The sequence below is a fragment of the Spermophilus citellus genome (assembly GCF_964194105.1).
Source record: "Spermophilus citellus genome assembly, chromosome: 5".
NCBI lineage: Eukaryota > Metazoa > Chordata > Mammalia > Rodentia > Sciuridae > Spermophilus > Spermophilus citellus.
Genome location: NC_138186.1, coordinates 55,648,816 through 55,673,626, shown reverse-complemented (window position 1 = coordinate 55,673,626; position 24,811 = coordinate 55,648,816). Strand labels below are relative to the sequence as shown.

The 24,811-nt window shown below is 36.7% G+C and overlaps 1 protein-coding gene across 5 annotated transcripts in view; it reads left to right on the top strand.

Moving 5' to 3' along the window:
- Positions 1-24,811, top strand: part of KIF6 (kinesin family member 6) — a 400,202-nt gene that overhangs the window by 101,436 nt on the left and 273,955 nt on the right. For all 5 annotated transcript variants that reach the window (XM_081295096.1, XM_081295095.1, XM_081295094.1 and 2 more), the window contains exon 5: positions 17-126. In XM_081295096.1, the coding sequence (XP_081151222.1) occupies positions 17-126 (110 nt within the window). The remainder of the gene's footprint in view (positions 1-16; positions 127-24,811) is intronic.

Here is a 24,811-nt window from a genome sequence, read left to right as displayed (position 1 = left end):
ACTCTTTTTCAATCAGGACAGCAGCAAAATATATACAACACACATTTCCTACTTGGAAATCTACAATGAATGTGGTTATGATCTATTGGATCCAAGACATGAAGCCTCCAGATTGGAAGATTTGCCGTGAGTAGCAGAACAACAAAGGATAGGGGGAAATTATTTTCAGATGTTCCCTTCAATTGTTTTCTTTGAAACTTTATATGTTTCTGGTCTCAATCATAATTAGCAAATACTGGATAACAGAATCTTTTTGCAATATAATGGATATTTTTTTCAGTTATGACAAATGGACAGTAGTGATGGGAACTAAAATAGCTTGAAACTTATTTCTTGGGAAAATCTCTATTGGAGCTGGTGTGAGACAGGGCAGTGATGGGTGTCTGAGAGTAGGTACTTAGAAGATTGATGGGATGTGACAGTGCTACTTTACTCCTGCCACATGAAACCCTTTTATTCCTCTAATCGTGGCCTGCTTCTGAAGAAGGATTCAAATTGGAGTTCAAGCAGCAACAAGCGAATCTGAAAGACAGAAAATAACATTTTAAGTTTCTATCCAAATGGCTTCTCTACTTTCATTAATGTTAACATTGATAATCATTTGATCTGATTGGCAGTTGCAGACTGAAATAGAGAGTTCTCAGAGCCTATCTATTAATACTGCAAGTTACAAGCTTTTACATAATATTGCTCAATGCTTCTTTGGTATCTGCCTAAATTAGACATAATAGTCAGTAACATTAATGTGTCACAAACTTTTGTCCAGATATCATCATGTATCAGAAGTTGCCTACAACCAAGGAAATCTATTTTAATATTCATATTAAATATTCTAACACAATTTGGAATACATATTAATTCTCTATAAAAAGATTACCAACCATATGATTATTTTAATTTGCAAAATAATTAGGAATAAATAGTAAAATAATTACAATATAAATTATTTTACTGTTGTGTAGAATTGAAAGAGTATAAGGATTCTATTCTTCCATTAATGTTGGTCAAGAGTTTTTGCATATCATCTCTTTCACATTTGCAGTATTCATAAAAGGGAATTAGGAAAGGAAATTATTATTTGTATTTTAAATATTTGTATAAGAATTCGAAGAAAGAAGAGATTACTGACTCATGGCCTTTAAAGAACTATTAGAATAACCAGGAGTGGTGGTACCTGCCTGTAATCTCAGGGACTCAGGAGGCCGAGGAATGAGGATTGCAAGTTCAAGGCCAGCCTCAGTAACTTAGGGAGACCTTATCTCAAAAAAATAAAAAGGGCTGGGATGTAGCTCAGTGGTATAGAACCCTTGGGTTCAATCCTCAATACCAAAAAACAAAAAGTGACGATAACAAAAACCTAGTAGAATAAAGTTTACACAAAAGGGTAAAACGTCTTACGCAAGAAGGATAGGAAGGATAACATTTGACGTGAAGGTGTGGTAGGAAAGGCTATGAGTTGAGAAGTGCTGTGGTCTGAATGTGTGTGTCCACCCCAAATTCGAATGTTAAGACCCAGTCACATTGTGATGGTAGTAGGAGATGTTGAGGATGTGAGGTGTGATTAGGTCACTGGGACCTAGCCATGGACCACCGTGATCTTGGATTTCTAGCCTCTTCTGTGACAAATAAATGTACATTGTTCAGAATCTGCCTATTTAACGATATTTCGTTATAGCAGCCCAGATGGACTAAAAACAAGGTGTCATTCAAAATAAATCAGAAAGGCCAATGGAAGCCAGTTTGGGCAAGGAATTGAATGACAGGTTTTTAGTTTAAGATTGATCTTTATTCTAATTGATTCCTTAATTAACTTTCTAGTCTCCAGTCTGATCTATATACCTTGAGACTAAATTGTGTTTAAATTTGCTTCCAACAAGTTATAGCTATACCTAACACCTCGAAGGCTGTTAATAATCCAGGAATGAAGACTTTGTTTATTATGAACACAAAGGAGGAGAGAGAAACCAGAGAAATGTGAAAAAAAGAAATAAATTGATTACACTCAATACCTTCAATTTGACTAAATTTTAAAAGAAAGGAAGAGGAGGACAGGAAGGGAAAGGAAAAGCAGGGGGATCATGAACTGACGTCGAATTTTAGGTCACTGGGATGTTTGACAAATTTAGGTTACATGCATGTTTGATGAATTTGTTGGGATGAACCCAATTACTATGAATAACTATAAAGCTCTAAGTTTTAAAAATGCACAAAAAAAAAGCAAGAAAGGAAGAAAGGTGAATAACAGAAGGTTATTTTGCAAATTGAGGAGATAAAGCCCAAAGAGATATGACTTACCAGAGCTCCAGAATTAATTGGTTAGTAGGAGAACAAGGGTAAAAGAAACCAGATATTCATTCACTTTCATGTCAGAGTAACAAAAATGACTGTGGAAATTAAGGAGTCAACTAAAAAAGGAGATTTCCATCAGAAAATTTGATTGGGTGATGGTGACAAATTTTGTACATATAACTTTGGTGTCAAGAATACCATACTCAATGTTTATACTTATAATTCCTCCGAGGTAGGAAGCATGCCTTACTTGATTTGATAATTTTCTCACTGCCTAATTAAGTCCTTAATAGTTTTTTAAATTATCTGTTAAATTAAAACTATGAATTTGAGAATATGAGAGAGGAAAGGGAGAAGAATAGCACCTGAGTTCTATTCATCTCAACCTAATTGACATGATTAGGTATAGCCAAACTATGGGACGAACCAGGAATGAGAAAAGTCTGTTGGACTCTAAGATAGGCAATATAATAAAAAGAGTACTTGGTTAGAAATTAGGAAATTTGAGTTGTAGTCTCAGCTGTGATCTTAAGTAAATTCTTTCTTTTTTCTGCATTCCTCTTTGACTAAAAGATGTGGATATTGGATTAAATAATATTTTGCAACCTTCTAACTTCCAATGTCTAGAGTTCAAGGATTGGTGACCTTCATAGTACAGGATTTATTTGGTGATCTTTCTCCATTTCACAGAAGAATAAGAAGTGGTTTAGAGATTTTCTAATGCTCTCCTTCTAGAAACAAGCAATGGCAGTACCTTAATCCACTCTGTGTCCTCTGCATACCTCAGCATGCTTGAAATTCAGTATTTGTTCTCAGTTTGGGTCAGATTGTCTCTATAGAGCTTGCTAGCTTTGTTTCTTAAACTACTGTCTTTCTTAGTAGCTTTGTCCTTGTATTGGACAATTGCTATAACTGTCTTGGATTAAAAGTATGCACTATTAATCTGGTTTCACACACTCTTGAACTGGACACGCTCTAATTCTGAAATCCTATCTGTCTGGTCTGCTGGCTTCATTGTTGTGAGCTGAAATGTCCCTAACACTCTGAATGCCTTCCAAAAATAGTAGACAAAATGTTTGTTGACCTTGGTCCCCTCCCCTTGCAATTATCTATTTGAGGGACAATGGCAATATACACGTTTGATCCCTTCAGCATTTTAATACCAGGCTTAACCATCTAAAATTGCTGCATTCCTACACTAGGCTTACCCATGTAAAATTAAACCCAACTTCAGTTTGGTGTTGCACAACAGTAGCCATCAATAACAGCTTCCTTACCATTGATCAACACAGCTTTCTCACATATCACCTGCTAGATGTTCACATATACTCTGCCTTTTCTTTTCATTTTTTTACATTCTAATAATTTCTACCTCTCTGCTATTGCAGAAGTTTTTGCCTATAAATTGCCTATAGATTTTTTTGTATATATGATGTCAGAGCACCAGACTAAAGTCAATTGCTTTTTTGCAAATGTTGCTTTAGTCATTTAATTCAGGTGTGTTTCCCAGAAAATATGGGAAACACACCTGAATTAGCAACCAAAAGTGATTAGCCCAAGACTCAACCAAGATGCAATATATAACTGAATAGTTTATAACTATTAGAGAAATTGAATCCGTAAGTTAAAAACTCCCAAAAAGAAATCTCCATATCAAGATAATCTAAGAGACTTCTGCCAAACACTTTAAAAACTATTTTACACAGTCTTTTTCAAGAAATAGAAATGAGACAGGCTAAGGTTATATCTCAGTGGTAGAACATTTGCCTAGTATGTGTGAGGCCATGGGTTTAATCCAAATCACCAAAAAAAAAAAAAAAAAAAAAAAAACCCAAAAGCAAACGAGCAACAACAATAGTAAAAGACTACAGACTAGTATGTCTCACAAACATAGACTCAAAAGTTCTTAACAAATTATTGGCAGCTGACTTCAACAATGTATGAAATGAATTATATAACATTAACAAGTATAATTTATTAAGGATTACAAAGCTACTTCAATGTAACCTACCACATCCACAGCTAAATAAGAAAAATCACATAAAGTAAAAACATTTGATACCCATTTATGATAGAAATCTCAAAAAGTTAGAATAGAGAAGCATCACCTCAACTTGGTAAGAGCATCTACAAAAATCTTACAGCTAATGTCATATGTAATGATGAAAGACTGAATGTTGTCCCCTTAAGATCAGGAACAATGAAAGAATATTCACTTTTAACACACTTATTCAACATAGGCTGGAAATACTAGCCATTGCAATAAAGTAAGAATAATAACTAAAAGTCATGCATATGGAATGGAAGAAATAAAACTATCCCTATATGAAAATGATATGATTATCTACATATAATTTTCCAAAGAATTTATAATCTCTTCTGAAAAAAAAAATTAAAGGGAACCCTTTTTAAAAAACTCATTCATTGAGGCCCATATTACCTAAATTCTGAAAAAAAAACAGATATAAATACATTTGAAAAGAAGAAAACTATAGATTAGTATCTATTATGAACAGAGATGCAAAAATTTTCAACAAATAATTAGCAAATCAAATCTAATAATATACCAAAAGAATTTTATACCATAATCAAGTGGGATTTATTGAATATATGCAAAATTATTCAACACTCAAAAATCAATCAAAGTAATTCATTGTGTCAATAGACTAAGGAAGAAAAATCATATGGTTGTATCAATAGATGCAAAGATAAAATTCAGTATGCATTTGTGATAAATACTGTGAGTAGAAGGAGATTTTCTTAATTTGATAAAGAATATCTACAAGTCATCTACAGCTAACAACATCCTTAATGGCAAAAATCTAGAGATTTCCCTTTAAGATCCAGTACAAGGCAAGGATATCCCTCTCATCACTCCTAGTAACATTTTACTTAAGTCCTACCTAATTCAATAAGACAAGAAAATGAAATAAAGAATACTAGGAAGTAAAAAATACAACTGTCTTTGTTCACTGATTATACTGTATACATAGAGCATAACAAAATTTGACCAAAAAGAAAATCCTTAAATAAGTATTATAGCAAGGTTTCAGAACACAAAGTTAATGAGTGTATCAAAGTCAATTTATTTCTTATACAACCATAATAAATACTTGGAATTTGAAATCTGAAACACAATGCCATTTATATTAGCAGCAAAAATAAAATATGTAGGTATGACTATGTCAAAACACGCCCAAGATCTATATGAGGAAAACTATAGAACTCTAATGAAATAAATTGGCAAAGATCTAAATAAAGGATTTCCCTTGTTCCTGAATAAGAAGAGTCAATATAGTTAAGATATAAAGTCTTTCTAACCTGATTTATAGGTGAAATATGGATCAATTCAATACCAAAAAACATTCCTGGCAAGAAATTTTGTGGATATCAACAAACTGATTATAAAGTTTATATGGAAAGGCAAAAGGCCCATAAAAACCAGCACAATACCCAAGAAAAAATAACAGAGTCAAAGCACAGATACTATTTATCTTAAAGACATGCTGTAGAGCTTAATAATCAAGGCAATGAGTGTGATATTGGCAAAAAAAATTAGCAAATACATCAATAGAACAAAATAGAGAGTCCATAAATAGCCCCATGCAAACATAGTCAACTGGTTTTTGACAAAGGAGCTAAGACAATCCAATGAAAAAGAATCTTTTCTACAAATGGTACTGGAACAACTGGACAAATATGTATAAAATAATGAATATAGACATAGACCTTATACCTCTAAGAAAAATTAACTTGAAATGAGCCATAGACCTAAACGTACAAAGCAAAACTATAAGTCTTATGAAGATAACATAAAAAAAATCTAGGTGACCTTGGGTTTGGCAATGAATATTGTGGATATAATATCAAAAGCATGACCCATGAAAGAAAAAAATAATAAGTTGGACTTCACCAAAATTAAAATTTTTAGTTCTGTGAAAGACACTGTTAAAAGGATTAAAATACAAGTCATATGTTGAAAGAAAATATCTAATAAAAGATTGCCATCTAAAAATTACAAAGAACTCTTAAAACTCAATAATAAGAAAATAAGTGACCAAATTAAAATGGACAAAGATCTCAACAGATTCCTCATTAAATATGGATACACAAGTTTATGAAAGGAAATTCATCATGTCATTAGAGAATTGCACATTAAAACAACTATGAAAACTGAGAATGGAACCACCATTTGACCCAGCTATCCCACTCCTTTGTCTATACCCAAAGGACTTAAAAACAGCATACTACAGGGACACAGCCACATCAATGTTTATAGCAGCACAATTCACAATAGTTAAAATGTGGAACCAACCTAGATGCCCTTCAGTAGATGAATGGATAAAGAATTTGTGTTATATATACACAATAGAATACTATTCAGCATTAAAAGATAATAAAATCATGGTATTTGCAGGTAAATGGATGGAGTTGGAGCTATAATGCTAAGTGAAGTTAGCCAATCCCAAAAAACTAAATACCAAATGTTTTCTCTGATTATAAGTATGCTGATTCATAATGGGATTGCAGGGGGAGCATGGGAGGATTAGATAAACTCTAGATAGGGCAAAGGGGAGGGAGGACAAAGGAAGGGGTATGGGGGGGTAGGAAAAATGGTGGAATGAGATGGACATTATTACCCTAAGTACATGTATGAAGTCATGAATGGTGTGACTCTTCTTTGTGTACAACCAGAGAAATGATAAATTGTGCTTTATATGTGTAATATGAATTCTAATGTATTCTACTATTACGTATAACAAATTAGAATAAAAATAATAAAAAAGAAGAGTAAAAAAACACAACAATAACAATGAGATACTACTATACACCTAAGAGAATAGCTAAAGTCCAAAATATCATCGACACCAGTGCTGGCAAGGACATGTGACAACAGTAACCCTCATTGTTGGAGGGAATGCATAATGGTACAGCCACTCTGGAAGACAAAAATGGAAATTTCTTATAAAGCTAAACATACTCATACACAACCCAGAAATTGTGCTCCTACATTTACCCAAATGAGTTGAAAACATATTCACACAATAACTTACCCACAGATGTATGTAGTAATCTAATTCATAATTGCCCCAAACTGAAATGTATTCACATGGTGGAATATTATTTGGTGATAAAAAGAAATGAGCTATTAAGCCACAAAAAGACATGGAGGAAATGTAAAGACATATTGCTAAGTGCAGAAGCCAGTAAGAAAGACTACATGCTGTATCATTCCACTGCATAACTTCCTGGGAAACACAAAACTGTAGAGACAGTAAAATGATCATTGTTGTCAGAGACTGAGGGGACAGGAGTAAAAGGAAAAATGGGTGAGAAACGGGATTTGGGGTGGGTGATGGAACTATTCTGTATGATATCATAGTGGATACCTGACACTATGCATTTGTCAAAACCCATAGAATTTACAACACAAAGAGCAAACCCTAATATAAACTATAGACTTCTGTTACCAAAACAACATAATGGAATAAACTCTTGACACAATGGACAACTTAGATGAATCTCCAGGAAATTTTACTAAGTGAAAAGAGTCAATCCCCCCAAATTATATTTTATTTAAATCCACTGACATAAAATTCTTTAACTAACATAATGAGAACAGATTAGTTAGTAGATGTCAGGACTTGGGGAGAGGGGAGCAAATGGTCATAAGGGGCAACAGGAGGTATCCCTGCAGTGATGGATTCTTCCATATCGTCATGGTAACTATGGATACACACAACTACTCATGTGATAAAATTGCCTAGAACTAAATGCACACACATACAAGTATAAGCATAACTGGGAAACTATTGATGCCAATGTCCTGTTTGTGATATTTTAATATCATTTTGCAAATGTTCTCATTGAAAAAATCTGGGCAATGGCTGCATGAGATTTCTCTGCTTTATTTCCTATAGTTATTTGTGAATCTACAATTATCTCAAAAGGTTTGATTTTTTAAAAGGCTATACATACATATGCATATACACTTGTGTGTATCAAATCTATTCTGTATTTAGTAATTTAAAGTGAAAATAGAACTTCTTTTTTGAAAGCACCTTATGTCACATGCTGTAAAGGGGGATAGTTAGAACTAAATATGTCTCTTGAAGTAAAACGGTATAACTGTTGGTCTTAGACGTAGGGAAAATAGTCACCTTACTTCAGTATAATTTTAGTATTCCTAAATACGGAAGCATATTCCATTTAAGTTTACAATAATTGTCACAGTTATGACTAAAAGAGTCAGTAAACTCCAACATCCAGTATTGAAATCTTGGTTGTGTTGTGATTTTTAAAATAATTTGTCCAACTTATTCCAAAGGGAAAAAGTTGCAAGATGCAACTTAGTCACCACGTTTCTAATACCTACTGGGTAGAAAGCACTGCTGAGTGCTGCAGGCATCACAGGAAGAATAATCCACAGTCTCTGTCTTCATGGCTTACATGAGAGTCAAGTGAATTCATTCAGTCAAAAAATGTTTATGAAGATCCAACGCTGCCTCAGACATTGTGCTAAGCACCAAGTTTACTCACATAGTGTCTGCTTTCCTGCAGCTCATATCTGGGTGGATAATACCACTATAAAACTGCATAAGGTTGACCATGAAAAGCATCATGTAAGAGCACAAAGAATGGTAAGGACCCAGAAGAGAAAGAAATCAAATTGGTGAAGGACATCAGGAAAAGATTCATAGAGAAATCAGCGCATGAACTAGTCCTTGAATGAAGGGGTAGGAGTTGGGGCAGTGAAATGTGACATCGGTGTGCAAACAGACATAGGGTCGTTGAAAAGCTTGTTCTGATAGATAGCTCACAGACCTGTCTACTGGGACCCAGTAAGGGAGTGGGCAAGAGCGTCAGAACTGAAATGGTATGAATTCAAGGGCTGGGCAGGCAAGCTGTGTCCCCTGGATATTTTTATTCAAGGACAAACCATGATTGGAACTGCTCTTTAGGAAGGAAAATCAGTCCGTAGCATGTAGAAGTAGAATGAGACAGACAGGAGTCAGAGCGTTGTGGAAAGTTATTAAGACCATTTGGGTGACAGTGAGATTTAAAAAGAGGGGCAAAATTGGAAGATACCATAATCTAGTGGCTTAAAATTTAATTATGTATAATAATCAAAGGGATGATTGTTAAAAATACAAATTCTCGGCTTCTAGTCCAAGAGATGGAGGTTTAATTTCATTTTGCTACATATGGATTTCCAGTTTTATGTTTGATTTAGACTCTGGTAATTCTGTCATAGTCCCTTCTCCCATCCACCTAGGGTAAGATTTTTAGAAATACCACAGAAGTCTTTCCAATGAGGGTAGTGAGCCAATATTTATTGAGCATTTATTGTGTGCCAGTCCTCACAACTGACTAAAGATGTGGATATTTGGCATGAGGATTGTGAGGAATGGGTGAAAAAGCCCTAGGCACATTGTATTATTTAGCTTTTCATCACTGAGACAAAAATATCTGACAATAACAACTTAGAGAAGGAACAGTTTATTTTGGGCTCACAGTTTCTGAGGATTGGTCTGCAGTTGGCAGACTTCATCTCTCTGGACCTGAAGTAAGGCAGAACTTCATGGCAGAAGAGCGTGACAGAAGAAACTGGCAGCTCACGGCAGACAGGAAGTGGAGAGAGGACACTCACATGTGAGGAGCCAGGGACAAGACAAGACCCTGAAGGGCATGCCCCTAGTGGCCTACTTCCTCCAGCCACACCCACCTGCCTTCAGTTACTACCCAGTGATCATTCAAATCATTAATCCATCCAATGACTTAATCCACATATTAAGTTATAGCTCTCATAATCTGATTCTTTCACCTCTGCACGTTTATTACATTGCTCAATACATGAGCTTTGCAGGGGATACCTCCTATCCAAACCACAGCATACATGAAAATATACTTATCAAGCTGAGACTGGACCGAGGTTGGAGACTGTAACATGGTGGAGGCTTTCTCCAGCCTTTTCTGAACCTCTAGGATGAATTCAGTGCCCTTCCTTGTGCACGCAGAGAACCCAGAGCATCTTCTCCCTTACCAGGTAAGATTGAAATGATCAGTTTCTGGGTCTTTTCTACCTCACTAGAGCTCTTCAAGGTCAGGAACGGATGTTTTCAGGATCTTACAGAGTGCAGATCAAGGGCTTCCTGTCTCAATTCTCTCAAAAATGCTTGCATCACTACCTTGGAGAGAATATGAGAACCACCAAACATGAATTTCTGGAACTTCCTGCCTTCCACCCCTCCTCCCACTCACCTGCTTTCCTCTAGCCTGCAGATCTATGGCCTTTGCAAAGCCAATCCTTCTATTTATACTTTGGATACTTTTTGCATCAACCCCAACCCTCCTTTGTTTGGCTCACACATTTTGTGTTTAAATTTTTTTAATTTAGTGCTCCTAGGTGAGGAGTGCAGCTTTCACTTTGTATTTCCACTTTTGCATTACAGTTTTTATTTGGGTTATTTTTCTGCCTCTCATGGGCATTTGAGGAGACTCGTACGCCTATAACTATAGGTCTCAAAGTGAAAATCAACCCCAGTCTTCCTTCACTGGGTCAGTACCAACATTCCTGGAAGAAAACCTCTTAAGGTGTTGAGGGTGCTGTATCGTCACATAGGAAGATGTGAGTGATCGATGGCCAGTAAAAGTCAACAGTATGTCACACTGTGTCCATCATGGGTTGACTCGAGACTGTGAGCTTGAGAACTAGAACATTGTCAATGAAAATGGGAGAGGGAGGGCTGGGGATGTGGCTCAAGCAGTAGCGTGTTCGCCTGGCATGCGTGCGGCCCGGGTTCGATCCTCAGCACCACATACCAACAAAGATGTTGTGTCCACCGAGAACTAAAAAATAAATATTAAAAAAAAAAAAGAAAAAAAAGAAAATGGGAGAGGGAGGAGAGCCTAAAACTGACGCTTTTCCACCCACAGCCTGGCCTGCGAGGGTAATGCTAAGAGGGAAGCTGGCCTTCCCCACTCTCAGTGACCAATTCAAAGAAGTTATTTAGTGTCACAAATGTTTTAGATAGGAAGTTGCCTGGGAGCTTGAGCCACCAGAACTATCAAGGAGGCCAAGAGGTTCAAGATCACGGTGCGGGTGGATGGAGTGTCTGGCGAGGGCCCTCTTCCTGGCTTGCAAATTGCTGCCTTCTCACTGTGTCTTCATGTGGTACAGAGAGAGAAAGAGCTTTAGTCCCTTTTCTTCATCTTGTGAGGACAATAACCCCACCATGGAGACCCAATCCTGAGGACTTCATATGAATCTAATGACCTCTGAAAGGCTCTGGGAATGAAGGCTTCTACATAGGAATCCAGAGGGGACGTACACATTCAGTCCATAACACAGCTCAGCCTCCACCAACCGCTGCCTTTTAAGTGATGTGTGAAAGAATGGGAATAAACAGCTATAGTATTTTCACTCATATCCAGAATGCAGAACTATATCTGTGATATTTAAGGATGTTAGTCACATGGAATTAATTAATGACAGGGAAAACATTGTCACTTCAGACAATTCGGTTTTCTTCATGCTTTGTAGTAAATAAATGTATACAATTTCTTGTGTCATTAGAACAGTCATAGTCTCATGAAAAGAGCCCATGTCAGCCACTAACTTTCTGTCACCACCCATGCCTACCCCAGTGTCTCTGCTCCCTAAGACCCTCTGTGATTTCCTAATTTTACTGGCATGTGCCAAGACCAAAGTGCTCTCTGAAGAAGGAGCCAATAGTGCTGGTGGAAGTGTACTGAGCTGGCCAGAGAGAGTTCACATGGAGCAGAGCCCTTAGAATGAAGTGGAGACAAAGGAAGTGACAAGGGTCCACCAGACAGCTAGCAGGGTCATCTGGGCAAATGATAAAGGTCACAAGTGGCAAATTAATCTTCCTGCTCTGAAACTTTCATAGCAGTGAGCCTGCTTACATTTCAGAAATTAATTGTATTTTGCCTTGTGTTTTCAGATTGAGTTCTAGGAGAGCTGAAGACACTTTATAAAATGAACCAGAGATAAGCTTGATACAATTCAGGATCATTGGACACCTGTGACCTTTAAACATTTATGTAACTCTGCCTAAGAAGCAAGTCTGGGGGTAACCCAGTTAGAAGAAAAAATGGCTCGATGTACCTTTTACAATAGCAAAAGGAAGTGAAGTGGTCAGGAACTGTTCCCAACTTTGTAAGACAGAAGTACATTTTTCTGTGAGAAATGAAAGAAGACTTGACTATAAATGGAAAGCTGTCAATCTGGTCTGAGGGGGAAGTGTGAATACCTTGAAGAGGCATTCCCATGTTAATATATAGGTTTCACACAATTTTAAACAAAATGTGAAAGACTTTTAAAAATATACTTACGGTTTTAGAATTTATCTGAAAGGATAAACAACCAAGAAGAGCAAAGAAGTGTTTGAACAAGTACAGAAATTGGAGAGAGCTAGTGACAAATTAGGTAAAGACTGTAAAATTAAACAGTGTGTGTTAGAATACTCCAAAGTTAGACAGATGGAGAAAAAGGAACAGGTAACTCAGAATCAAGTCCCATAGCTTATAATTATTTAATGTAGGTGGAGGAAAGCTATTCAGTCAATGGTATTAGGAATATTTGTTAGTGGATTAACTAACTCCTGCATGTAATAGCACCTCAATTTAGCATGGCTTAACCAAATAATCCATGCGTCCACTTGACCATCCACCACCCCTCCTATTCCACCACAAAGCAAGGATTCTGGAAGTAGACCACCAGGGCAACCATGGAACTCAAGGACACATCAGGACTTCCTTCTGGGGTCTACTCTTCCATTGGCCTATGGTATTTGTCCTCATGTAGCCTGGGAACCCCACCTCCAAAATCACACGCACATTTCTGCAAGGAAAAAGGCACCTACGGACAGAGGCTGCCCCTTTAGTAGGCTTCACTAGAAGTTTTACCCAATGACTTAAAAAAAATTTTTATTGGTTCTTTTTAGTTACACATGACAGTAGAATGTATTTTGAAATTTATACATATGTATTTTGAAATTTATACATATTCCCATTCCTGTGGTTGTACATGATGTGGAGTTACACTGGTGTCGTATTCATATATGCACAAAAGAAAGTTCTGTCCAATTCATTCTACTGTCTTTTCTATTCCCATCCCCCTCCCTTACCTTCATTCTCCTTTGTCTAATCCAATGAACTTCTGTTCTTCCTTCCCACTCCCCTTATTGTGTGTTAGCATCTGCACATCAGAGAGAACATTCAGCCTTTGTTTTTTTTTGGGGGGGGGGATTGGCTTATTTCACTTACCATGATAGCCTCCAGTTCCACAATTTACCAGCAAATGCCATCATTTCATTCTTCTTTATGGCTGAGTAATATTCTATTGGGTATATATACCACAATTTCTTTATGCATTCTTCTGTTGAAGAGCATCTAGGTTGGTTCCATAGCTGTGCTATTGTGAATTGAGCTGCTATAAACATTGATGTGGCTGTATCACTATATGGGTTGATTTTAAGTCCTATAGAAAGGAGTAGAATAACTAGATCAAATGGTGCTTCCATTCCAAGTTTTCTGAGGAATCTCCATACTGCTTTCCAGAGTGGTTGCACCAATTTGCAGTCCCACCAGCAATGTATGAGTGTACTGTTTTCTCACATCCTCAGTGATATTTATTGTTATTTGTGTTCTTGATAATTGCTATTCTGACTGGAGTGAGATGGAATCTCAGTATAGTTTAAATTTGCATTTCTTTGATTGCTAGAGATGTTGAATATTTTTAAATATTTGTTGACCGATTGTATTTCTTCTGTGAAGTGTCTATTCAGTTCCCTTACCCATTTATCAATTGGGTTAATTTTTTGGCATTAAGTTTTTTTAGTTTACCCAATGACTTTTAATTACTTATCACTGACAAAAAAAATTATGTTACATACCCAGCACTAGTGACAAGAGAGTCTGGTAAAGTGTAGTATTTTTACAAAATTTCCTGAAAAAAAATCAGAGCCTAAGAGTTAGAGAGAAAGGAAGGACAAATCCCACATAGACAACAATTAATTATGTAGGGTGAAAATTCATTAGATCCCTCATTTAAATCCACATGCCCATATCCTAAAATAGTAGAAAAAAATAAGTGAATTTGTATCTAATCCTTTAATTTGGGAGGTCTTCTAAAAATACATGAAAAACATAACTGATTGATATGTCATGCTCATTTAAACTTTTGTGTGTTAAGACAAAATTTCCAATATAGCAATAATTAAAAAGCAATTATAAAATTTGTAGAATAAATACAAGAAACAAAATATTTTATATATAGAACTCATAAATATATGAATTGCAAATCAATTCATGAAGGACAACAAAACATAAGTTAACAAACAGATGGTAATAGGTGCAAGCTCATTAACCACTCAAAGAATGCCAATTAAAACAACATTATAACCTAACCAATTAGTAAATTTTTACCAATGTTCAATGTTGTCAAAGTCATAAAAACAGGCAACCTGATTCAGGAGGCATGTAAGTTGGCGTATTTTCAGAAAGCATGCTACTGTCTACCTCCAAAGAAGCCGTTATTGGATTATAATGTGCTGCTATTTTAGTAAGCTCGTTCATTCGATCACTGGATATATCATTCCATGTCAAATAAAGAGCAGGCAACCTTCTAGATTGGGACACAGTGATGAACAAAGGACTCATACAGGCGACATTGTCAGTTTGCAGGTGAGACTGAGATGCAGCAAGGGTCTCTGATGCCAAACAGTTACTGCTAGCATTGGTCTCAGGTCAGGTCTGTCCAGGTCCCTACAAGGTATGTCATGGTGTTGTCTGAAATCTCCCCTAAAGGCCAAGTGCTTTATGAAGGCTGTGGCAGTGTTAGGAGGTAGTGGGACATTTAGAAGGTAGAGCCTTGTTGTAGGAAGTCTGTCACCCTCTCCCACCCCCTCCCCTTCTGAGTTGCCATGAGGAGAGGAGCTCTATTTAACTACCATGCATTCCCTACCTTGATGTTCTATCTCAACAAAGACTAAGTGACCTTGAACTGAAACCTCTGAAACCAGGAGCCAAAACAAATCTTTCATCCTGTAGGTTGATTTCCTCAGTTACTTTGTCACAGTGACAGAAAACAAACTGACACAGGATGCTTCTGCTCATTGTGCTATAGGCCTCCCAGGTGTGAAGAGAGCCTTAAAGTTGTTCATAACTTTGGATCCAGTAATGCCACTCTCCAAAATCAATCCTGAGGGGCAAGTACTGACTTGGAAAAGCTTCAGGAACATATAGGAATATATAGTTTGCAATGTTACTTAACCTTGAATTCTGAACAGTTCAAATATCCTGTCATAACAAATGGCTAAATAATTGAGTCAATACATACCAATCTAGAATACTGTATAACTATTACAAAATGTTTTTCATAAAAGTAATAAGGAGCTGGGGTTGTGGCTCAGTGGTAGAACACTTACCTAGCAAGTGTGAGGCACTGGGTTCGATCCCAGGCACCACATAAAAATAAAACAAATAAATAAAGGTATTGTGTCTATCTACAACTAAAAAAAATATGTAATAACATGAAGAAATGCTCATGGTATAAAACTAAAGGGAGATTAAAGGATATAATAACAGGTATATATTTATAATTTTACCACAAATCTGCAAAATGTGTATAAGAAAATTACTTTAAAGCTGGGTGCAGTAGCACATGCCTATAATTGCCACTGTTCAGGAGGCTGAGACAGGAGGATCATGAGTTTGAAGTCAGCCTGGGCAACATAGCAAGACCCTGTCAAAGAGTCAAAGAAAAGAGAAGAAGAAGGTAAGGGAGAGGAGAGGAGGGGAAAGGAGGAGAGAAGGGAACAAAGAAAGGCATAAAAGGCAAGAAAAAGTCCTTTAAGGCAACTTATATCAACATATGACCATTGTCCCTGTGGTCAGACTCTTTCCCAATTCCTTTCACTTTTAAAACAATTTTAATTTTTCATAAGAATTATGTATTACTTTTATAGCTGGAGAAATAATAAAATTTATGTTAAAATGGGATAAAATGAAAGTAAATAAATTCAGAACTTGTAAAAAGGCAATGACATAAGCTATGAAGTACATAAAGAAGTACATAAAGCTATTTACCTGGCAAAGGAGTGCTATTACAAATCCATTGCCTCAAAATGTATCTATTCCTGTAATTTTCCCAAATATGGAAAACTTGAATACATTATTTGTGATTTTACAACTATGAATGAGAAAGCAAGAATTAGTAAAAATGGAAGGAAAGTATTTTTTGGGAAAAAGTTGCTTTTTCTGAAGAAGTTAAATGTTAGTATAATTACTATATGGAATTAGGCCAAACAAGGCATTTCTTTAAATGATGGATTATTTGTGGGCCTGGAGCATCAGGAAGAACACGATGTGGCTGAATATTATTAGAAATTAGCAAAGGGAAAGAAAAAGGATAACAACATAGTTTTCAATATCTAAAAGAGTCACTCTTGGAAAATCATGCAAATGGTGATACTTCTGATGGGTAAATGAATGAAAATCCATGGCTAGATAAATTGGTCTTAGGAGTCATTGTATGTTGGTAGCTGGAAAGTGATATTGTTTGGGGATGGTAAATTTCCATTAGATAATAATACAGAAAGGTGATTTCATCAAGTTATTAGCAATTCAAACTTGAGTATAATTTTGAAAAAAGAAAACAGAAATGAAAGAATGTTTCATATATATGCTATGTCCTAGTGCAATAAATTATAGTGACCGGTAAATAAAAAACTACAAGTACTTCTGTACTTAACACATTCATTCTATCTTGCCTGGTTCTCTCTTTGCTGATCACAGATGGTTCCTATTTTGATTTTGCGTTTCCATAAAGTGGCCACCTCCTTCGGGCTCTGTCTTGAGTTCTTTGAGTGCTGTCCATTTTCACGTCGTATGGAAGCACAAGCATGGCAGAAGCGAGAACCTGTGAAGACACTCCCACTTTGCCACCAGGCATCCTCGAACCTGGCTGGCCACTTACATGGAGCCACTTAATCCATTGCTCTTTTCGGTTTTGCTCCTTTTCCAGACATAGAATAAATCACACACAGGTTGTCAGCCCCTCTGAGATCACAGACTTGGGGAGTAGGAGGATAACTTCAGGATATATGCTAAAGTCCCTTGGGAAATAAAACTTGAAAAATTTTAATCTAATAATGTCATAATTTAACAATATAGTTTTACAGAATAGAGGACACAGAGACTAACCCACAAAATTACAACTACCTTATATTAGACAAAGGTGCTAAAAACATTCACTGGAGAAAGGATAGCATCTTCAACAAATGGTGCTGGGAAAATTGGAAATCCATATGCAACAAAATGAAATTGAATCCTTATCTCTCATCATGCACAAAAGTTAACTCAAAATGGATCAAGGATCTAGGAATTAAACCAGAAACTCTGCATCTAATAGAAGAAAACGTAGGCCCTAATCTCCATCATGTGGGGCTAGGCCTCAACTTCCTTAATAAGACTCCTATAGCACAAGAATTAAAACCAAGAATCAACAAATGGGATGGATTCAAACTAAAACGTTTTTTATCAGCAAAAGAAATAATCTGTGAGGTGAACAGGGAGCCTACATCCCGGGAACAAATCTTTACCTCTCACACATCAGATAGAGCTGTAATCTCTAGGGTATATAAGGAACTCAACAAGATAAGCACAAAAAAAATAATAATAATAATCCAATCAATAAATGGGCCAAGGACCTGAACAGACACTTCTCAGAAGAGGATATACAATCAATCAACAAATATATGAAAAAAATGCTCATCATCTCTAGCAATCAGAGAAATGCAAATCAAAACTACTCTAAGATACCATCTCACCCCAGTAAGAATGGCAGCCATTATGAAGACAAACAACAAGTGTTGTCAAGGATGCGGGGGGGGGGGGGGGGGGAGATACACTCATACATTGCTGGTGGGACTGCAAATTAGTGCAGCCAGTTTGGAAAGCAGTATGGAGATTCTTTGGAAATCTGGAAATGGGACCACCATGTGACCCAGCTATTCCTCTTTTTGGACTATATATACTCAAAGGACCTAAAAACAGCATACTACAGGGACACAGCCACATCAATGTTATAGCAGCACAATTCACAGTAGCTAAACTGTGGAGCCAACCTAGATGCCCTTCAGTGGATGAATGGATAAAAAAATATGTGGCATTTATACACAATGGAATATTACTCAGCACTAAAAAAGAATAAGATCATGGCATTTGCAGGGAAATGGATGGCATTAGAGAAGATTATGCTAAGTGAAGTTAGCCAATCCCCAAAAACAAATGCCGAATGTTTTCTCTGATGTAAGGGGGGTGACTCAAAAGTGGGGCAGGGAGGGAAAGTATGGGAGAAAAATTACTTCTAGATAGGGATTAGGGATAGGAGAGAAAGGGAGGGAGAAGGGGAATAGCTAGGATGGTGGAAGGAGACAGTCATCATTATATAAAATACATGTATGAAGATGTAAGTTTGGTTCAACATACCTTATATACAAACAGATATGATAAATTGTGGTGTAAAGGTATATTAAGAATTGTATGCAAAAAAATAAGAGAGCTCATATATAATAGCATAATTTGACGTGAACATACTTTATATAAGAGTTACGAAAAATTGTGCTGTGAATGGATAATTATGAATGAAATGCACTCCACTATTGTCATGTAATAAATAAATAAATAAATGAATACCAATATAGGTAAATTAGAAGTCATAATGGCAACATTTAGGAAGGGATATTTATCAGTTTGACATAAAAGAAATTAATTTAAAAAGGAAACAAAAAATTCATCACAAAAATCACCCAGAATACTTTGCAGCTTTCAATCTAGATTTGGTCTTTTAAATACTGTCATACTTAAAAGTATTTTGTTTGTTAGTATACAATATCTCTCTTTCTAAAAAATTAGCACCTGTCATTTTCACTTTATATTAAATGACTTAATCTCTAAAATGTCACATGATTAACTATATTCATTATCAGTGAAAAGAAATAATGTTAAGTAAAACTAGAAAGGATATTTTTTATGTAATGGGAGTTTTCAAAATATCTCCATAGGGATTAAACAGAGAAAATGTCCATGACCTTTAGACTATTTTGTCAAGGTCAATACCAACACAAAAATGTACCCTAAGTTCATGAAACTTTCTCCAGTGACATATTTCAGCTATTTGTACTTTATTACAGAGGAAAACTTTTAGAAGGTTTTTAACCAATCTAAAGAAAATCTACCTTTGAAATTGTTTAATGTTGGAAGGCTGCCCCCTTCCCTTGCGTATTTCTAAAAATTCACCTCACCTCTTTTCTTCAAATCTTCACCACAGAGAGGTTCCAAGAAAACATGCACTGGGGTGGGGAGAAAAAAGAGGTTGAGAACCACTGAACTGGGGAATATTCTCTTTATTGAAATGAGTGGAGATAGCACTGTTCCCATCATGAAACACATCCCGTTATTTAGAAGGGTCTGGGCACTCCCGCCCCCCTCCCACGCACACCCATTTTCATGAGGCTTGTGGGCATGGAGATTTCTGTAGGTCAGCATTATCTAGACAGAGTGACCTCCAGTCCTTATGGCATATTTATGCCATCTGTGAGAAGATTGTTTAATGCTTTTGTTGGAAGACACTCTGCTGCTCTCTGATAGACATTTGTCATAACAAATATACAAAATCATGATGTGAATGACATGTCCTTGGCCATGGTGTCATTGTGTAGTTCACAGCCTGCACAATCATATGGGACACTTGCAAGTAGACAAAAGAAAATAGAAATCCCCACAGCTACACTTGGCCATAACATAAAAATGAGAAACTATATGCATTGCAGTAACTCCTGAAGAGTTCTTCTTCAGAAAGTCATGGTGTTGGAATGCCATGGAGGTAGGTGTGGGCTGGGGCGGGTTCTTTCATTGATGCCTTCCATTACTGAGAATAAGAGCTTGGCCATTGTTCTTCAGATGTCTTCCAGTCAGTTAAAAAAAAGCCTACAAATTCCTACTAAGCAGCCAAATGGAAAAGATTCTCTGTTTACAGAGAAAACACAAAGCTTGTTTCTTCCCCACCATTAAGCAGTCCGAGTAGACTTAGCAGAACTTTTCCACTTAGGTATCCAAGTTAAGGCTATCAGTGACTTTTCACTTGAAATCTAAACATTTTAGAAACATTTTGTAGGGAAAACTATGCACAGGCCCATTCAAAATGAATCAAATAAACAGTTTGGTGGGTTTCCATCTTGGAAGTAGGATATTTATTTAAGAAACTCTAATAAAGCCCTCTTTTCAAGCCCATAAAAACTACAGTCAGAACCAAGTGGTAGACAAAAGACTCAGGAAATAGTTATTGGTGTGTGTGTGTGTGTGTGTGTGTGTGTGAGAGAGAGAGAGAGAGAGAGAGAGAGAGAGAGAGAGGAAGCAACTGGATGAGAAACTCTTATAATGGTTCTTATTTTCCCCAACTTTGAAAAGCTGTTCTACTGGTAGGAGAATTTAAGTTTATTTTCACTCCCTGATTAGTTCTCCTAGGCAAGAGATAGAAGCCACGGCAAGGCTCAGGCTGGCCTGTGAACATAGCTGTGAGAATTGGGGTTGACACATGGACAGACAGGTCAATAAGGGAAGGTCCCAATCCTCATGCCCAGGAACTGGGCAGAAACCAGAATGAATCTACAAAGAATGGACAAGAGAGAAGAGGTTGCCTCTCAGAGGTTCCAGAAGAATACCAAAGTCTAACCTTTTGTTGGGTGTCCACATATGAGCACCAAGAGTATGAAAGAAGTTTGGAGATCAACCTACCTCTTGATTTACTTTAGGATGTGTGAGGCCCTGGGTTCGATCCTTAATACAATGTACAAATAAATAAAATAAAGCTAAAAGAAAATAGAAATCACCACAGCTACACTTGGCCATAACATAAAAAAATGAGAAACTATATTAATTGCATTAATAAGAAATCAGAAAACTATTAGGGAAACATTATATCAGAAAAAAAAATTTTTAAATTCCAGGTTGGGTTACAAAAAACATCTCAAAATTCTATGAAGAAAAACTGGGGGGGGGGGTGCGAATTGTTATTGTGATCCAAGTAATAAAGCTGGACAACTACCAGTGTGTTTCTGAAATAGCCACATTGGAGATCAAAGGCTCTGAATGGTTAAAAAAAATTGCTTAGCTAAACATCAGTGATGGCATTTGGCAAACACTTGGCACCTTATGCTTGTATTTTTTTTTATATAAATATAACCCTAAATCAGTGACCCACTTAGGTTTTCTAATAAATGTGCATGCTTAGAATTCCATCCTTGCTCATTTACTGCATTTTCTATTCAGTGAAGTAATAAGGAGAAATGTATGTGTGATGTGTTCTTCCTATCACAAACATTTTTTGACATAAACACTACAGATGTTTAGTTAGATGCATAATCCCCAGCTTAGCATTAGTTATTGTGGTTATTGTTGTGTGGCTTGGTTAGCCCCTAGCTGCATTGATCGGGGAGGTAGAAACTTCCTATGAAGGATTTACACTTCACAGTTTCCTCATCTGTCAATAGATGTGGCTCATCAGCTACAACCAATGAGATTTGTAACTTTACCCCTTGGGCGTAAGATGCAGCTGGTGGAAAGTAAAGACAAAAGAAACCAGAAATCCCCTCCCTCTGTGTCTTCTTTGAAGGGTCATTAAAGATGAAGTCCTTGGCTCTCAATCTTGACCACACACCAGAATCACCTGGAGCCTTTACAGACTCTGATACCCAGACAGTGTCCCAGATCAATCAAATCAGAAACTCTTAAGGTAGGACTTGATCTGACTCAGGGTTTGGTTTTGGGGTGTGTGTGTGTGTGTGTGTGTGTGTGTGTGTGTGTGTGTGTATGAAGTTCCATAGGTAGTTCTTTTTGAGAACAACTGGATTAAATGAAACAATGCAGATACCTGGCATACAGTAAGTGCTTGGCATACATCTGGTGCCCAATGAGTGAGAGCACTGGCTTCTTTGAATTGTTTCCTGATAGCCCTCTTCCTTTCTCTGAGCCCCTGCCTGTTCTGAACTTGTACAGGAGAAGTATTTTGTCTGTCTGGGTCTTTAAAAAAATCCATCAAAGGTGACTTACTTCCAACTTAGAGGATTATTGACTTCATACTGAAAAGGATAGAACTTTCTTCTTTTTCCCTTTTAAGGTTCCACCTCATCATTTATTTCATGTCTTTATCTTCCAATATTACTTAACTTCTTTCACTTTTATAGGTAAAAGCTTCAGATCCTCACAATCTATGGATTTAGGAAGAATTCTGTCCCCAGGAGTTTAAATAGTCAAACCTATTCAAGCACTTCAGAAGGATCAGGATGGAAATGAAGTATAAGAAATAAAGGAGGGTCCTAAAAATAGAACACAACTCATCTATTTCAATTAAAAATGTCTTCATATTTTCCAAGCATTTTGGAACTCTTAAGTATTTTTAATAAGCTCACTTATGAGTCCTATTTAAGAATAAATAAATTACACTTGTTTTCATTAAGGAAGGGGATCTTTTTCCATCTCTGTGGATATTGTCAAAGGAGACATAAAGGAGGCCAAAATTCAGCAAAAGAGCACATTATTAGTGGCATATTGGTCACAGATGTGCTGGTAGAGCTGCATATTCTTCCTGCAATTAGTATTTTAAGTGCCCACAAATTACATATGAAAACCCAGATGACTTCCTTACAAAACAGAAGGATGAAAATACTATGATATTTGAAAAATCTTCATTGTAAAGGTAATCTAAGTAAGTTTTCATAAGTAGGGAAGTGACATGTGTCTGTTGCTACGTGACACGTCAGTTGTTGTCCTTTTAAAGGAGAAGTAGCTCTAGATGATGGCAACCTTCACCTACACTCATCCATTCCAAATGTTTTAAACAAGTGAAAATACCTGTAGATAATCTTTGGCAATACCTGTGAATGATAAATTTCCTTTCTGTAATGATTCTTAAGAAAATAAAGAAGGTAAAACTCCAGAGACATGGGAATTCTCTCTAGTAAGTTTATGGCTTGAATTTGTAGGCCTTTGAAGCAGGATTTGAGGATGTTGGCCAAATTTTGTTCACTTACCCTAAATATATGTAAGAAGACATGAAGGATGTGACTCTACTTTGTGTACAACCAGAGAGATGAAAAGTTGTGCTCTGGATGTATAATATGAATTATATTGTATTCTGTTGTCAGATATAACAAATCAAACAATTTTTAGAAATAAGAAAAAAAGAAAGTCCTAAAGGGACTATAAGGAGAGTACTAACAAGCCATCACTGGAAGCAGGCTTAGGATTCACCTGGGAGGAAATGGTGTAGGCATCAGGGCGTACGTAAAGGTGGTTGCAATAGATGAATGTGATTCCAGATCTAAGGCTCTGATGGTAAGGATAGAGTAGAAGGAAAATGTGTGCAGTTAAGGAAAAAGCATCAAGAAACAGATTTGACAGAGAATAATGACAAGTTAAATAAGACTTCTTGAGAACTTTTTACTCACATTGGTGTGAAAACTATACAGAAGAATATTGCCAATGTCTCGGCTGGGCACAAGATCATGAGCCACCACACAGCTTTGTCGATTCAAACAGCAATTCTTTATTCCTGAACTCACACCGGCCTCTACACACACTCTGGGGCCATCCCAGTTCTCCTCCGCCCAATTCACCTACTCCACGAGGCTTTTTTTTTCAATATCCCATTTGAATCTCACGAGAACTCAACGGGAACAAGCAGCAGGAACACCCTAATCCCGGCAGCAATAATCTTCAACCTCCAACTTCCCTAAAACCCCTATTGTCTTAAACCGGGAACGCCCTAAAACCAAATTATCTTAAACCCGGATACTTCCTAAAACCTGGATCCACCCTGGTCATTGAGCAGGGTCACCTTTCTCAAACACACATGCAAGGTCACAGCGAATTTCCAAGGCAAGTCCATTTAACATGGGGTACGCTGGCAAGGAAATATCGATGCGTCATTCCTACTTGGCAATGGCCCTCAGCAGAATATGTCCTAGAGGAATGACGGATATTCTCCCTGTTTAAGTTTATGAGCTAACCAGTTTGAAAGGTAAGTTGAAAGTGATAAGCAATTGAAAAAACAAAAAAGAAAGGATTAGTTTGTTACCCATGTAAGAAACTGAATTATGACCCCCCCAAACCAAGATGATCTGGTTTTCTAATATATAGATAGAAAGTTTTCTTGCATTTTTTAATTTAGTAAGAATATACATTTAAGATTATCTGATGATTAAAATGACAGGTGACTTCAAATCAGAGGCTTGTAATCTATTCTTCAGCCCCAGTGCTATCTGATCGCACTGTTGAGGAAATGTCAGTGTTTGATGCTCCTGCAGTGCTGCTTGGTTCCTGGTGTGTAATCGCTTTATAAGTTCAAGGCATCCTACTGTACGGTTTTTAAAATAAACCTGTAGGAAAGACTTGAAATTCTTTTTCTTCTCAACAGTTCCTTGTCTTCTTGCTTCCC